The 17,507-nt window shown below is 41.9% G+C and overlaps 1 protein-coding gene across 2 annotated transcripts in view; it reads right to left on the reverse strand.

Moving 5' to 3' along the window:
• The window catches only part of LOC132452621 (B-cell receptor CD22-like), a 37,813-nt gene extending 20,977 nt beyond the window's left edge, over window positions 1–16,836 (reverse strand). The window contains exons 1-13 of one of the 2 annotated variants that reach the window (XM_060045311.1): window positions 16,357–16,836; window positions 14,656–15,036; window positions 14,329–14,547; window positions 13,110–13,376; window positions 12,708–12,968; window positions 12,256–12,522; window positions 11,808–12,074; window positions 11,395–11,655; window positions 10,944–11,210; window positions 10,531–10,791; window positions 10,087–10,341; window positions 9,886–9,976; window positions 9,752–9,812 (exon numbers count right to left, since the gene is read on the reverse strand). In XM_060045311.1, coding sequence (XP_059901294.1) covers window positions 9,752–9,812; window positions 9,886–9,976; window positions 10,087–10,341; window positions 10,531–10,791; window positions 10,944–11,210; window positions 11,395–11,655; window positions 11,808–12,074; window positions 12,256–12,522; window positions 12,708–12,968; window positions 13,110–13,376; window positions 14,329–14,547; window positions 14,656–15,036; window positions 16,357–16,408 — 2,910 coding nt within the window. In that variant the 5' untranslated portion in view covers window positions 16,409–16,836. The remainder of the gene's footprint in view (window positions 1–9,751; window positions 9,813–9,885; window positions 9,977–10,086; window positions 10,342–10,530; window positions 10,792–10,943; window positions 11,211–11,394; window positions 11,656–11,807; window positions 12,075–12,255; window positions 12,523–12,707; window positions 12,969–13,109; window positions 13,377–14,328; window positions 14,548–14,655; window positions 15,037–16,356) is intronic. The other variant, XM_060045310.1, reaches the window with a different exon arrangement.
• Window positions 16,837–17,507: the final 671 nt, after the last annotated feature.

Raw genomic sequence — 17,507 nt, forward strand, 5'->3', positions numbered from 1 at the left:
GTATCACTGAATCAGAATTTTAACGTTGCAGAAGATTTCATGCATAAATCATCATTAATAGAATAAATGGGGGAACAACATTAGCTTATGACAAGTTGTTTTTTCAAAAAGTATGAAAATAACTAAATAAACCCTTCGATGATGTAAATAGTTCAGGATTGACTAGCAACCAGGAAATACCCCACATATCTCAAATGAGTATTGTTATCTTAAAAGCAATACTTTCAATACAAGAGGCTGTATACAACTTGCAATGAAGTGGTATTTTCCAATTACTAATGAACCATAACTGTAGTATGTAAAGTGGACCGTTCTCCATTATAGTGCTTTGTTAACCAAACACTGCGTTCTAGAGGGTGATTCTTTAATGTTCTATTTACTATTATTCTATCTTCAACATGCTGTGGTTTCACCCTCTCCTTATTCCAGCTGCTTGGTTTTCATGCTATTGAAAATGTTCAACTAAATGTTAACAACATAAATTAACCAACCTGGTACTGACAGAAGGAAAGCTAGAAATCCTCTTGCTGCTGATCTTAAATTCATAGTGAGTCCTCTCTTCTCTCACTCTGTTGTTCTGGGGGAATCTTAATCACACTTGCACGTAGAAAATACAATGAAATTTAATGCAAGGAAAAATCTCTGAATTATTTTTGTTATCGATAGAGATAAAAGTTAGAAGTTACTGTAGAGGAGGAAGCTTGTCTGACATCTAGTCTGTGGTTCCAGTTCATGAAGTGAGCTGAACAGAAAACAAACAGCATTGAAAGACTTCCTCCGCTTAACACCTTCACACGCAGCACAATGAACAGAAGCCTGGTAACCACTGGCATATAATCACCTCTAAAACCTTTAGAATCTTCTGTCCTTCTCCACCTTACTCACATATGTGCATGCAGGCAGGTGAACACAAATACACACAGATTTACAAACACACACACAGATATGCAAACACAAACACACACACACACACACACACACACACACACACACACACACACACACACACACACACACACACACACACACACACACACACACACACACACACGTGCATCATAGTGTTTCGTGGTTTCCCCTTAAATCTAGTCAGGTTAAGTGTGAGCCTTAATTCTAACAGGGTTGTTATCCCCAGGATGTGGGGCAGCACAACTCATGTGTTAACCTTTGAAGTGATGATTTATTTTTTAAACAATAGTTTCTCCTTTTTCACACATTGAAAATTTCTATCATCAGATAATCATGTAGTAAAGCATCCCCATTACCCTCCCTCCCTCCCTTCCCACCTCTCTCTCCCTCCACATTCTTCAATATAAAAAACGAATTGGTGGCAGATCTAAAATAGTCACTTCAGTCACTTCCTGGTATTCTGAGAGAGAGGTGTGGCTGCTGGCATAGTGACGTCCATCCTGCTCTTCTATTGGTCCTTTCCGCGCTGCAGGAGCCACCTCATTAGTCAAAGCTGAGACGTTTACATACACAGGAACAGGAAGCTGATAGGGAGTGAGGACAGAAGAGTACATTTAGAAAACACTTTACACTTCCTGAAGACAGTCCTGAAGGTCATGTGTTTCTGGTTCATCTAGAGACCCTTGGTGGTGACTAGTGGTCCCAGCATGCAGGCTGCTGGAGGCCTCACTTCAAGTCCTTCCTGCAAGGTCTATCTTTCAACATCATCTTCATCCCATCGCCTCATCCTGTTCACTGGCAGAAGCCTCATCAGATTCCAAGTTTTTCCTCAAGATGTCACGGTAGTTCTCAGAATACAATTCCCCCTAGACCTCAGCCTAGAACTCACCCTAAATCTCACACTAGATCTCACCCTTATAGCAAACATCACTTTGTCAAGTCATGACTCTTAAATCCGAGACTATAATAATGAATTCCACTGAGGTTTATCAGTGGAAAAGCGCAGATGACCTGACCATGTTGCTGAAGCACCATGGCAATGTGGCACAGCAAGCAACCAGGAGCTGTTCTATTAATAATATCATACATATGGTTTAGCTTCAGCTGGTTCACATGATGCCCCTGGAGGAGACTGGCATTTTTAAACTCCTGGGGTCCTATAAGGGTTCTTGGGGAGGCATTTAAGGCGTATCTGATTGCATTGTTTAGTATTAACTGCAATCTATTTTTTTGTTTTTTGTGATAAACCAGTGTACCATACTTCAATCATAATGGCAGTGAATAAAGGCTATAAGCCACAGTTTTTTAACTCTGAAATTAAATTATTTAGAGTGGCAGCAGAAGAATGGTAACCAGGTCACCAGATATAATTTGTTGATTGTCGCTCCAAGATAAGGGACATTAGGTTTGGATGTGATGCTACTTCTTCCAGGATCTTACTCTTACAAGTTCCTTGAACTTGTGCTTCAGGCCAAACTAAATGGATTCTGTTGTACCCAGATGTAGAGACAGCTGTAGAGGCCAGTTCATTCTCTAATGCGTCCTACTGATTCCTCACCTGATACCAGTAAGGCTTCCGCAGAAGCAACTTGACCTCAACTGCCCCTATCATGACATTGATATGAATCACATATGAAACAGGGCCAAGGATTTATCCCTGGGGGATCCCACAAGTCAACTCTTTGGCCATTGATACATTCTCTCTGACCTGGCCCACCATTATCTAACTATCAAATACCATTTAAACCTCTCTATTGATGTGTCCCTTTGACCTGAACATTATCAATTAAAGTCGTGATGTGTACTGAATGAAAAGCCTTGAGTTCATGAACAGGACCACTCCAGTGTAATTGTCACTAATGCTTACCATCTTTATATCATAATAAACGAGGTAATGGTCAATGACAACTGATTGACCATTACAAGGGTAACTACAAGAGAGCTTGTTCGTGTTTTCACATGTGTTTAAAAATCGCCAAGTAAGATACACTTTCCTGGCCTGTAAAAACATTGTGACTGTAACATCAGTTTCTGTTTGGGAAATCAATAGGACACTCGTACTAAAAGGGAGGTTGTTCTAGGCAGTCAAATGTCAACATAAGTTATCTCCAATGTTTGGAATGTTCTAAATCTAGAATCTAGGAATGTTCCAAATCTACACACTGGGATGTACAGTATCTCCTAGCTACTGGTCTAGAGCAACAGAGAAGGACAGTTACTAAGGAAACGATTAGAAGTCTCTGTTGTGGTCTTGTGTTGAGGCCTCAGGGTATTTCCACTGTGTGTCTTAGTAAAGGATGGGTTAGTAATAAATGGCTTCCTGTGTCTCACCTCCTCCGCGGTATCTGGCCTTCCTCCCTGTCACCATGCTTTGCTGGAGGCCCTCGTTCTTCTGGAGAAGAAAAGGAAAGGATGAAGAAGCAACAGGAGAAGTGAAGGAATGGAAAACAAGAAAGAGAGAATATATCACCTCATCCAGAGGAGGACGAGGAGAAGTTCAGTGGCCAGTAGGACAACGATTATTCTTACAGCTACTGATGTTGTCAAAGGTTACAAGAGAGTGGCGACGAGGAGGAGCAGAGGTAAGGAGACAAATAGAGGAGAGCAGATAAGGAAACGAGAGGGGGCCAGAAGAGGGTGAGGAGAGCTGGAGAGAGGAAGGAGAGAAGGAGAGAGGTAGGAAGTGTCTACCATATCACTGAATCAGAATTCCAACATAGCAGCAAAAGATTGATATGTCATGTCTAAATCATAATTTTTTGAATAAATAAACATTTTGATTTTAACATCTATTTTTCTCAAAATGTCTTAAACTGACTGAATTAACTCTCCGATGATGTAAATAGTGGAGGTTTTCCTAGCAAACAGGAATTGCCCAACATAGCTCAATGCAAACACATATTCTTTCAAATAGGGTACTTTGATCCAAAATAAACACAGTATTCACACTACAAGAGGCTCCATAAAACTTGCAGTGAAGGGAGATTTTCCAATGACTAATGAACCATAATTGAAAAATATAAAGTCGACCGTTCTCTATTATAGTGGTGTTTCACAAAACACAGCGATCTAGAGGTTGATTCTTCTATCTTCAACATGCTGAAGTTTCACCCTCCTCGTTCCAGTCGCTTGGTTGTCATGTTATTGAAACTAAATGTTCACAATGTAAATGAACCAACCTGGTACTGACCGAAGGAAAGCTAGAAATCCTCTTGCTGCTAATCTTGAATTCATAGTGAGTCCTCTCCTCTTTCACTCTGTGGTTCGAGTAAATAATACATGTAGAAGTTCGTACAAGGAGAAATAAATCAGTTTTAAATTTACAACAGTGTTTTTTCAGTAATTTTCATTACAATATATCCCTTGATGAATTTTGTTTGTAAAGCATTTAAACAAAGGTTAAGAAAATCCAACCTCTTACAGTAGAAGTTGAAGCTGGTCTGCCATCTGGTCTGTGGTTCCAGTTCATCGTGCAATTTTGTTCATATGACCAAAATAAAACAAAAATGACTTCCTCGAATGCAGCAGAGTTAACCTGAAGCCTGGTCACTGCCTGGAACAAATGATCACCTTTTAGACCACATCGAATGATACCTAGTTCCATCATGTTTTATCTTTTGCGATATTATTGTCCTTTTTATTCATATTTTCTCCTTCTGCTTCTTCCTCGCACACACACACAAACAAGCACACACAAACAAGCACACACACACACACACACACACACACACACACACACACACACACACACACACACTATAGTGTGTCAACGTTTCCCCTGTGGCTTACCTCTCATGCTATACCCAGGATGTGGGACAGCACAGCTCTAGAGAGAACATCAAGCACTGTGTGTTCCCCTGATAACTTTTCTTTGTAAACAATAGTTTTCACATACCTGATTTCCATCATTTGACATTCATAAAGTAAAGCAACCCTTTGTCAAAACCGAAAACACGGAAGATCCAACTAAACTAAATCCGTGGGCTTTCCTCTCACCAGAAGCTGGGTAACCTTCAACACCCTACCAGGACTAGGTCCATACTTTACCACATCAATGCAATTACTCTTGGAGGAGGCAGATTAATAAGGGTTTCTTTACTTTGGCAAACTGGAAAGATGCTGAAAAGATGACCACAGATTGACCAAAACTCCAGAGAGAAGAACACTCATGTGTTCACTAGTGAAATTATGATAAATCAGAACTCTAGAGAGAAGAATGTGTTCACTATGAATTACAGGTTCCTTGGAGACATCATGTAATGGTTCCTAACAAATCCCTTTAAACGTGTTGTCTCTCCAAAACAACCCATTGCAAAGTAAATTGAAAGATGAGATCTCCTTTCTATCACATTAACATGATCTATTTTGCCTTAGTCAAGGCCAAAGAGAGATTTGGTTAACTTTCTCATCCATCTCAATTGTCACTGCTGAGAAATAACCATAGTTCAGTCTCGCAATGATCTTTGTGAGTTCTCTACATTTTATTACAGGTCTTTCATGCATAGAGTCTCTGACATTTGTCTCAATACAATACCAATATTGCTGGATGCAATGCCTCAATTATACAAATCAAATGTGATGTACCAGATATATGTTTATCAACTATGAAGAACTTACAGAACCTTTAGTTAATTTCTCACAGAATTCATGGTACTTAATGTACCACATGGATCACCATTGAGTACATGCCTAAAACCTCTCAAGTGTTTTGGAAATGAGCTGCAACAAAAAGGCCAGGCATAGATGTCATGTTAAAGAAAACAGCTTTGCCCAATACATTCTCAAAGGCAACCACGATTTTGTGGACAGGGGTTTCAAATAGGGGTACAACATGTGCCATATGTTACAGTATTGTGAAGAAAAAATTGCACTTGCAAATACATTAAATGCCAGGTTTGCACCATATTACTCAGAGGTAAAGAAAAACTCAATCTGTTTTAGAATGAATGCGCTGACCAGCATGTTTTTCCATTGCAGAGGTGTACTCCCTCCCATTAGTGTTCATTTAGTGCTCTCACTCGACAAAGCACTAGCTCTATGTATCTTTGTTTTAATTGTCATAGTTAAAAAAATTCATTTTATAAGATGCTGTGTTCATCCATCTACTGATGCCTCTGGACACATCATCAGTGATCTGCCTGGATCATCAGACGTTTCGGGTCTTTTAACATAATACGCCCTCCTCCATGTGACCAAGCCAGGGCTGATCAGACCCCAGCTTGTGTTCAGATGGCTAGCTAGCTACCATGACTCCATGGCTCTCCTCTTTTGAGCCACAGCCATCTTGAGGGCCTCTCTGCCGCATCGGTGGTACTGTGGATGGCTCTCCTCATCCTCTCTCCCCCTCGATGCCCAAACAGGGTTAGGATTCATGCACATGTTCCTCCGGCAAGGGTTTACTGCTCCCCAGCTCTGACAAAGGTGATGGTTTTCTTGGAGGGTCGGAACTGTTTTGCTGATGAGTCCTTCGCTGATGACTTCAGCGATGGTCTTAAGAACCTGATCATGCCTCCAGCGGTACCGTCCATCTCCTAGTGCCCTGGTGCAGCTGCTGAGGATTTGTTCAAGGGTTCCTCGCTTGGAACACAACGGGCATGCAGGTGTCTCGGCTAAGCCCCATGAGTGCAGGTTTGTTGGGCTTGGGAGCACATTAAATAGTGCCAGAATTTAATGCGGTGAGGCTGGGCTTTCCACAGCTCAGCCCAGGTTATTTTCCTATCAACCGCGTTCTCCCATCTTGTCCAAGCTCCCTGTTGCTTCATTCCGTATGTGTTTGTTATTTTCCTGTATTTTGTTCTGCTTATGTAATTTATTGTATAGTTTATGATTTTATGTAATGATAACGTCATGATTTCTGTAATACTGTGTTTGTTTATCTGTATAGTTTTCAAGGTAAAGTTGGAGGAAAAGTCTTCAATAAAACATGTTGCAAGGAAACCAATTGTGTCTGCCCAGTGCTTGAGAGAGATCTCACTACCCTGTCTCCTGGTCATCAGCGAGTCTAGTAAAAGCCACCTGGGTGACCTGGACTAACAGACATTGCTTTATACAGTAAATTATTTAATTCTTAATTGGTTCTCATTAATCTCACTTGTGTAGGCTTCTAATATATAGCCTCAGTTGAATATTTAAGAGTAATGAATCAGATAAGGAGGAGACATCGGACATACAATAATGAGTTCTCTTGTTGGGCTCATACCTCTCCGATTGGTCTCATGAGAGTCTCAGACTCGTCTCAAGTTCTTCTCTTTACTATAAGACATGAATGACATCAGAGGAAGACAATGTTGAGATCTCCTCGTTTTACACTACTTCTCAAACATTGATGTAATAATTCATATGGTAAGCTAACCAACCCAGGCAGGTATTGTCCCTTAAGACCTCCCCTCACAGGTGCAGTACATCCTGGTCACCAGCAGATGGTACCGCTAAGACCTCCCCTCACAGGTGCAAAACATCCTGGTAACCAGCAGGTGGTAGCGATGAAGCAGAGCTATATCCTCAAGAGCAAGAGGCCCTGGATAACATGTGGCCTCGCTGGGGCCATCACAAGTGGAACATACACAATACGGTAAATAAGTCAAATAAATCAGGTCATGAATGATCTGTAGTGGCAAGTATTCATTCCATGTAATTCATTTCCATAGGACATGCAGCCAGCGTATTGTCCTGTTAAACTAAATGGATGAGACACTCTACCTAGTACCACTATTTAAATCCTGCTGCCACAACTCTTTCAATATCTGGGGTGTTTTTTTACGGTGCTGTACAACTCTGAGGTTTCTGCCGCCTCTGTTTGGTCACTCTCTCTGAAAAGAAGACAGAACTTCAGTCACCCTGTGAAACAGACCAATTGGGTTGATAAAGTCCGAAAACAAGTGTCTAATTCCTCTTTAGAAATACCAAGGGAAGCTTACCCAGGGACAGCGTTTAGTCTCTTAACGTTGACCACAGAATAAAATACAGCATCTGCTTGGTCTGATTGGATATTAGGGCCAATCCAACAGCGAGGAACTTCCTGGTTCTCTGAACGAGAGGTATGGATGCTGGCATAGTGATGGTCATCCTGCTCTTCTATTGGTTCTCTCTGTGCTGCAGGAGCCAATTGATTGGTCAGAGCTGAGACGTTTTCATACAGAGGACCTGGTAGTGGCTATCGGGAGTAAGGACAGAAGAATACGTTTAGAAAACAGTTTACACTTCCTGAAGACAGTCTTGAAGGTCTTGCTTTTCTGGTTCATCTAGCGACCATTGGTGGTGACTAGTGGTCCCATCATGAAGGCTGCTGTAAGCCTTACTCACTTACTCACCATCTGTTGAGCTCCTCAAACCATTATTATCTCTGAACAACATCTTAATTTTTTAAAAGAAATAGACGTCAATACTTCAATTCACCAATCTTCCCATTCTGTTCACTGGCAGAAATCTCCCCAGAGCTCACCCTAGATCTCACCCTTTAAGCAAACATGACTTTGTAAAGTTGTGACTTAAATCCGAGACTGATTTTTCAATGTCATGTCCTTGTCAATGAATGTATATTTCTGAGCAACACTTGGATGAGTCCAAGACAAATTTCCAAATGGGGACATTAAAGTATATTCTATTCTGTAATGAATTAGCATGATTAACACTTTTATTTAAGGTATGAATTGGATTGGGGATACTTAGAAGTCTCAAATGGATGAATATTGAGGATTGTGTTAATTGTTAGATATGGTTTCACCTCATGCTGTTTTTCCCTTCGCTGCCAGAGCCCTGTCTCTGACCCCACTGCTAGTTGATGACACCTTTCCCCTGCTAGACACCAGTCTCTATCCCTCAACTACACTTGATGAGCTGATCAAACAATTGATGTGTATTCGCCTTCATCCTGTTTTCATCCTCCTCCCTGCTAGACCTCTGTCTCCCACCCCAAATATCCCTTCCCCTGTCTTAAAGCCCAACATCTTTATCTTCAGCTTTGGCATAGCTATGTTTTGTATAGACATGATACTTCATCAACAGCGTTGGCTCCTCATTCAGTTGATAAACACAGAAAACTGATTGAACTTCACAACGGCAACTACCAAAGAGGTTGTTGGAGTTTTCAGATTTGTAGAATCGCCCATGCAGTAAGGTACAGTCTCTTGTGAAATCATTTTGACGGCAGGGATCAGTTTCTTAAAGGTAAATTCATGAGGATTTCTAACAGTAATATGAGTTCCCATAGCCTGCCTATGGTCCCCCAGTAGCTAGAAATGGCGTTAGGTGTAAAACTAGCACTAGCTATCCTGCTCTGATTTTGAAAAAACAAAGCTCAGAGGCGCTGATTTTCTCCCAATTCTCTGCTTTGCCTAATGAGCTACGACGGTGCGAGCGCCACGTGTGTGTCTGTAACGCAAGTGTTGCACACTTCTTTGTTATTTGGATAACTGATCTGCTGTTGGTGTTATGGCGCATATCACGTCAGGTTCGTAGTTGGGGTTATCTCAGCCATGGTTGAGAAGGAATTTGGGGGAAAGGAACTTTGGCTTTGACTCCCTGAAGTACATGAACCGCGACATGGAGGAGAAAGAGATTGACCGCGATTGCCCCCTGCCGGAGCCCCGCAGGGGGCAGCGCCGAGGCACCACCGCCCCGTGGCGGCGGCGAAAGTGTCTACTTAAGCACCACACAGCTACTGTAATGTACAGTCACTCGTAGGGATAGGGCTAGGGCAACAGAGATGGACAGTCACTCAGGAAACAACTAGAAGTCTTGTGTGGCCACAGGGTCTCGGTGTGGTGTGTTGTGGCCTCAGGGTATATCCCCCGTGTGTCTTAGTAAAGGATGGGTTAGTAATAAATGGCTTCCTGTGTCTCACCTCCTCCACAGTATCTGGCCTTCCTCCTTGTCCACAAGTTTTACTGGCGGCCCTCTTTCTTCTGGAGAAGAGAACAGAGAGGTGAAGAAGCAACAGGACAAATGAAGGAATGTGAAACGAGAAAGATATCTCACCTCATCCAGAGGAAGACAAGGAGGAGTACGGTGGCCAGTAGGACAGCAATGGTTGTTACAGCTACTGTTGTTGTCCATGATGAAGGTGTCACTGGAACATAGTCAGTTGATTTCAAACACCGATGGCAAAATGCAACATAAATAGGCATTTGTTTAACTGACTATTTAAAAGGTGTGTGTTTCTTTTAAATTAGAAATTACCTTTAATTATCAAAAAGGTGGAGTTTTGATGCCCGATTGCATTATGTGCTTGGCAGTAATAGTTTCCCCCAAGCTCAGATGTGATATAAGTGATGGTGTAGTTCTGTCCTAATTCTTTCACTGAGTCTTCATGTATCTTGAACCAGGTGTAGTTAGCTGCTGGGTTGGCATCACTGCTGCAGCTCAGAGTCACTGAACTGCCCTCCTCTATTTCACCAGAGGGATTCACGGTCACTGAGGGGGTCTTTGGAGCGTCTGTTATGAACACAAAATAACAATATCCATCCTTAAGTTATGAAAACGTGTTTAGCAACAACTGCAATGCCAGTATGATAAGGGAGTCATAGTTGTTTACAGGCAAGCAGTTATAAATGAATACCAGCTCTACATTTTAAAGACAAGATATACCAAGTTTTTTACATATTAATCAAATTTTCAACTCACATGTAACATTTAAGAATGTCGAGTTAGAGCTCAGATGTCCATATTTGTTCTCTGCGTGACAGAGGTACGTTCCTCTGTCTTCAGGGCGGACTGAGGGGAAGGTATGAGGTTGACTTGGTTCCCAGAGCAGAGGTTGGTTGTTCTTGAACCAGGTGTACACAGCTGCTGGGTTGGCATCACTGCTGCAGCTCAGAGTCACTGAACTGCCCTCCTTTATTTCACCAGAGGGACTTGAATACACAGATGTGCGTTTAGGCCCATCTTGAGAAACAAAGAAACATGTAAAAACAGCACATAGATCTAGAATCATTATATTCATTAAAGATAAGGAAAATCTCAAAGTGGAGGAGTTTGGGTTGATAGATAATGTTGAGACGGTTAAGATCATTATATTTTGTGTTGTGTTTACTCACAATTGACATTAATAGAGTAGGTGAAAGATTTCATCCCCCGCTTATTCGTAGCTTCACAGCGATACTGTCCAGATTGTGAAGACAGGATGGGTCTAAAGACGAGCTGTTGTCCCTCCTTCATCTCTCTGGAGGGATAAGCTCTAGTATTGCTGAACCAGGTGTAGGTAGCTCCTGGGTTAGCATCACTGCTGCAGCTCAGAGTCACTGAACTGCCCTCCTCTATTTCACCAGAGGGACTCACGGTCACTGAGGGGGTCTTTGGAGCATCTGTTAGGAACACAAATGATCAGTATTCTTCCTGAAGTTATGGAACCGTGTTTAGCAGCAACTGTCAGCCAGGATGATAAGTGTGTCATTACAGGCATGCAGTAATACATGAATATATCAGTTCTACATTTTAAAGACCAGATATGGAAATTATGTAAACATATTAGACAGATATTCAACTCACACTGGACATCCATGATTATCGAGTTAGAGCTCAGTTGTCCATATTGGTTCTTTGCGTGACAGCGGTACGTTCCTCTGTCTTCAGGGCGGACTGAGGGGAAGGTATGACGTTGACTTGGTCCCCAGAGCAGAGGTTGGTTGTCCTTAAACCAGGTGTACTCAGGTACTGGTTTGGCATCACTGCTGCAGCTCAGAGTCACTGAACTGCCCTGCTTTATTTCACCAGAGGGACTTGAATACACAGATGTGTGTTTAGGCCCATCTGGAGAAACAAAGAAACATGTAAAAACAGCACATAGATCTAGAATCGTTACATTCATTAAAGATAATGAAAATCTCAAAGTGGAGAAGTTTGGGTTGATAGTTAATGTTGACACGCTTAAGATCATTATATTTTGTGTTGTGTTTACTCACAATTGACATTAATAGAGTAGGTGACTGATTCTTTCCCCCACTTATTCGTAGCTTCACAGCGATACTGTCCAGAGTCTGAAGACACCATGTAGCTAAAGACGAGCTGTGGTCCCTGGTTCTTCTTTCTGGAGGAATGACCTCTATTAACCCTGAACCAGGTGTAGGTAGCTGCTGGGTTGGCATCACTGCTGCAGCTCAGAGTCACTGAACTGCCCTCCTCTACTTCACCAGAGGGACTCACGGTCACTGAGGGGGTCTTTGGAGCATCTGTTATGTAGGAACACAAAATCTCACGACTTGAGACACAAAGAAACACGTAAAAAACAGCATGTACATTTATATTCATGACAGTGTTAATGACAATGAAAATCACAAAGTGGAGAAGTTTGGGTTAATCATAAATGTTGAAAAATGTAAGCTCATTTTTTTGCGTATTTTCTCTACTCACATTTAACATCAATAGTGTTGTCAACATATCTTTTCCCTATCGTATTCTGAGCCTCACAGCGATACCGTCCAGAGTCTGAAGACATGATGTAGCTAAAGACGAGCTGTGGTCCCTGGTTCATCTTTCTGGGAGAACGACCTCTAATAACCTTGAACCAGGTGTAGGTAGCTCCTGGGTTGGCATCACTGCTGCAGCTCAGAGTCACTGAACTGCCCTCCTTTATTTCACCAGAGGGACTCACGGTCACTGAGGGGGTCATTGGAGCGTCTGTCATGAATACAAAATAACAATGTCCATCCTAAAGTTATGAAACCGTGTTTAGCAGCAACTGATATGCCAGGATGATAAGTGTGTCATTGCAGGCATGAAGTAATACATGAATATATCAGTTCTACATTTTAAAAACCAGATATAGAAATTATGTAAACATATTAGACAGATATTCAACTCACACTGGACATCCATGAATATCGAGTTAGAGCTCAGTTGTCCATATTTGTTCTCTGCGTGACAGCGGTACGTTCCTCTGTCTTCAGGGCGGACTGAGGGGAGGGTATGAGGTTGACTTGGTCCCCAGAGCAGAGGTTGGTTGTTCTTGAACCAGGTGTACTCAGCTGCTGGGTTGGCATCACTGCTGCAGCTCAGAGTCACTGAACTGCCCTCCTCTATTTCACCAGAGGGACTTGAATACACAGATGTGCGTTTAGGCCCATCTGGAGACGCATAGAAACATGTAACAACACCATTTATATTCATGACAGTATTAATGATATTAGAAATCACATTGTGGCAAAGTTTGGGTTCATAATTAATGCTAATACAGTTAAGACAATTTTCTATCATGTTTTACTCACATTTAACATCAATAGAGTTGTAGACATATCTTTTCCCTATCGTATTCTGAGCCTCACAGCGATACTGTCCAGAGTCTGAAGACACAATGTAGCTAAAGACGAGCTGTGGTCCCTTGTCCATCTTTCTGGAGGAACGATCTGTATTAACCTTGAACCAGGTGTAGGTAGCTGCTGGGTTGGCATCACTGCTGCAGCTCAGAGTCACTGAACTGCCCTCCTTTATTTCACCAGAGGGACTCACGGTCACCGAGGGGGTCTTTGGAGCGTCTGTCATGAATACAAAATAACAATGTCCATCCTAAAGTTATGAAACCGTGTTTAGCAGCAACTGATATGCCAGGATGATTGTGTGTCATTGCAGGCATGAAGTAATACATGAATAGATCAGTTCTACATTTTAAAGACCAGGGGCCGTATTCACAAAGGATCTTAGGGCTAAAAGTAGGTCCTAACTGGTGAATTAGGAGTAACTCCTAAAAATAATGGGCGTGTCACTCTTAAATTTAGGACTCCTAACTTTTTTCACTAAGAGCAATTCACAAAGTATTTTTGGACTAAAAGTAGCACCTAAGTCTAGGAGAGCTTAAAAGTCCTCAAGAGGACTCCTAACTAAGTAAGACCTATTCACAAAGAATCGTAAAATGCCTGCGAGACGAAATGTTAGGGTATTCAACTTATTGTGGAGTTAATGCGCAATGCAATAAAATCCCCGACTAACAGGAATAATCTGATTGGTCCCGAAATAAAATGTTTGGCCACACTACGTTATTTAGCAACAGGGGAAATGCAACTTTGCAATGCCGACGATTTAAAATTATCGCTATTACACACTTTGAACCAAACTGTGCAGCAGTGGGGCGGGGCTTCAGGGCTCAGCAGTATACTTGGTCACTGTACTTGGATGCTGGATACACAACCGTTATATTAATCTAACAATAATTAGAAGTGTCTCTTTATGTCTGCATGTCCTTTGATCAACTTCTCACGTGGCGGGCGTGTTACTGAGGACACAGGAAGTGCCGTGTCGAGTGTAAAGTATTTTAAAGGAGTGACGCTCGATAAAGCTGCTAGCAGCAATACAGGAGGCCAAGCGATCGGCCCGTTCTGCAGAGGCTCGTTATGAACGGGCTCTGCACTAGTTCATGGTAATATGTAGTTCTGTACCCTAAAGGGTCCATTACATCTGGTATCATGTCAGTGTACGGTGGAGGGGACTTACACACTAAAGGAGAGTGTTGATGTTCATATCCTTCAACAGCACATGAGAAGCTGTCTCCAGACTGAATGTAGGTCCTGTACTTCACTCCCTGTCTTACATTCAGTCCATTCCTGAACCAGATATAGGGAGGGTCACCAGCTAGACCACACATACTGTGACACTTCAGCTCTGCCCCGGTAGGATTGGTAGGGTCAGGAAAGGACACCTTCACCTGAAGGTCTGGGTGTGAGAACAAATTGCAAACAATTCTAAATAAAAATGATAACATGTAATGCAAACCTTCTAGAACTCACAAACACACACACACACACACACATTATAGTTTACCTGTTACAGATAACGTCACTCCAGGGTCACCAGTATATTCCCCTCCTGGTTGGTTTGTTGTGAAGCTAAACTTGTAGACAGCAGAGTCACTCTGTCTCAGGTCTCTGATTCTCAGGGTACATGTTCCATGACATCTGGACCTGGTACATCTGACCTCTCCACAGCTGGATTCAACATGAACTCTATAGTCTGTATCGTGTTCCAGATCAACTGGCTGATACGTGTCTCCTTTAGTAAACCACAGTGTTCTGACTGTGTTAGGGTGGTACTGTACGTTGTCAGGGAATTCATAAGTGCAGCTGATGGCAACCGTTGCTCCTCTTAAAGCACAGACATTACTAGATGAGTAAGTAACTCTCCAGTCACCATTACCCTGAAGCACTGTGAAAAAACAAACACATCTCATTGAGAATGAACAAGACACAGAGGTTCACCTGATGAACAGACCAGAAGATACATAAAGAGATGGAGGCTGGTGGGTGGAGATGGAAACTACAGATACATGCTGACCGCTGGGGTGGAGGGGGGGGGGGGGGGGGGGTTAGTGTGTGTTATTACTAACTGAATAACACACTAACAGTTCATGAAACAGGGTAGTGTTATGGTCTGAGTAAGGTGTGGATCCATGTGCGGAAAGAAGAGGCAGCAGACAGCCATGTGTTTGTAAAAACAAAATGACTTATTTGGGGAAGTAAGTACCAACACAGTACAAAAAACTGACTTTTCGCAAGAAATTGAAGGTAAGAATAGTGTCTCAAATACACTATTCTTAAAAGTCTAAACTAGGACCCAAGTTCCGGCAAAATACAACACGACAAACGAAGATACAGCAGGGAGTGAGGGGAGTGAAGGGAATGAATAGGCATTGACAACCTAAGCACCGCGGATGATTAGTCCATGATTGTATGGTGCCCGGTAAGGATACCACCGTGCTAGGATTTGGTAGAGCACCTATAGGTCGCTGCAGCCCCAATGCGTAACAGGGTAGTGGAGGCTACTGTGCTTAGTCTCTGGAGGCCTCGGCCCTAAAGTCTATGTGCTTCTTTTGTGGCAATGTGACCATAAGCTTTGTCATTACTCAGATGTAGAGACAAGGAATGTAGAGGAGAAGAGGTGAGGAGAGGAGAAGAGGAAAGGATTGGGACATGGAAAGGAAGAGGGAATAGTGGTGAGAGAGAAGGAAAAGAGGGGAGTAGAGACGAGTAGAAGGAGAGGAGAGCATGAGAGAGCTAAGGAGATGGCATGCAGTGTCTACCTTATCAGTGGATCTGAATTCTAACATTGCAGCAGAATTCATGTCTAAATCATCATTAATAGAATGAATAGGGGTAAAACAGTAGCTTTCGATATTTAACTCTTTTCAAAAGTTGAAAAGTCGAAAATTAACTAATCTAACCCCATAATGTATATCGTTCATGATCGTCTAGCAACCAGGAAAGTATTGTTATCTTAAAAACAGTACCTTCAATTCAAGAGGCTGTATACAACCTGCAACAAAGTGGTATTTTACAATGACTGTGGACCGTTCTCTGTTCTCGTGGTCTGTTTAACCAAACACAGCGTTCTAGATGGTGATTCTTTAATGTTCTGTTTGCTAGTATTCCATCTTCAAAATGCTGTGGTTTCACCCTCTCCTCGTTCTAGTTGCTTGGTTGTCATGTTATTGAAACAGTTATATGTTAACGATGTAAATGAACCAACCTGGTACTGATAGAAGGAAAGCTAGAAATCCTCTTGCTGCTGATCTATTCATAGTGATTCCTCTCCTCTCTCACTATGTTGTTCTGGGAGATATTTAAACACACCTGAATAAAAAAACAAATAAACAATTAAAAACGACATACAAGCAAAACTCTATGAATAAGATTCATTAACCATAGCAATACAAGTTAGTGTAGAGAAGGAAGCTGGTCTGACTTCTAGTCTGTGGTTCCAGTTCATGCAGTTAGCTGAATAGACACCAAACAGCATTGAAAGACTTCCTTCCTCTTCACACCATGATTCACAGAAGAAGCAAAAGAAGCCTGGTAACGACTGGGCGTATCAAAGAATCACCTTTTTAGACCACAATGAACGGTACAAAGTTGTTTCTTGTTTGAACTTCTGCTTTTTTATAATATTGTTATTATTCTTGGGTCCTTCTGCTCCTTACTCACACATACGCAGGTAGGCAGGTAAACATGTACACACGAACACACACACACACACACACACACACACACACACACACACACACACACACACACTTGCACCATGGTTTTTCATAGTTTTCCCTTTTGTCAAGTCTGTTGTGAGTCTTACTTCTCAAATGCTATCCCCAACACTCATGTGTTCACCTTTGATTTGATGATTTTCTTTTTAAACAATACTTTCTCCTTTATTTTCACAAAGACAATTTGTATCATCAGACCATCATACAGTAAAGCATCCTCAAAACCCTCCCTAATTTCCTCCCTCCCTCCACATTGTTCAGGAAAAAAAACTAATTTGTGGTGAATAGAAAATGTACGTCAACGTTTTCGGAGTCAAGAAGCTCCATTAGCATCTGTGGAGCAAGCGGGACAGCCAACCGGCCAGTTATATATAGTTATGCAATATATATGTCAAGCAATGAAATAAAGTCAAGAAACTACAACATCGTTTGGGGTTCCAGGTCATCATGCAGTTAGCTGAACGAAATAAATGTAAAGGACAAAGAAAAAGCATCAGAATTATCATGAAGCCTGAGAACTACTGTGTCAACAGAACATTCAACACCATGTTTCGTGCATAATAGTGTTTAATAGTTTCCCCTTTGGTCATGCCAATGAGGCATGAAAGGCTGTTTTTTTATTGATAATGTAAGCATTACT

The sequence above is a fragment of the Gadus macrocephalus genome, chromosome 23 (genome assembly GCF_031168955.1).
Source record: "Gadus macrocephalus chromosome 23, ASM3116895v1".
NCBI lineage: Eukaryota > Metazoa > Chordata > Actinopteri > Gadiformes > Gadidae > Gadus > Gadus macrocephalus.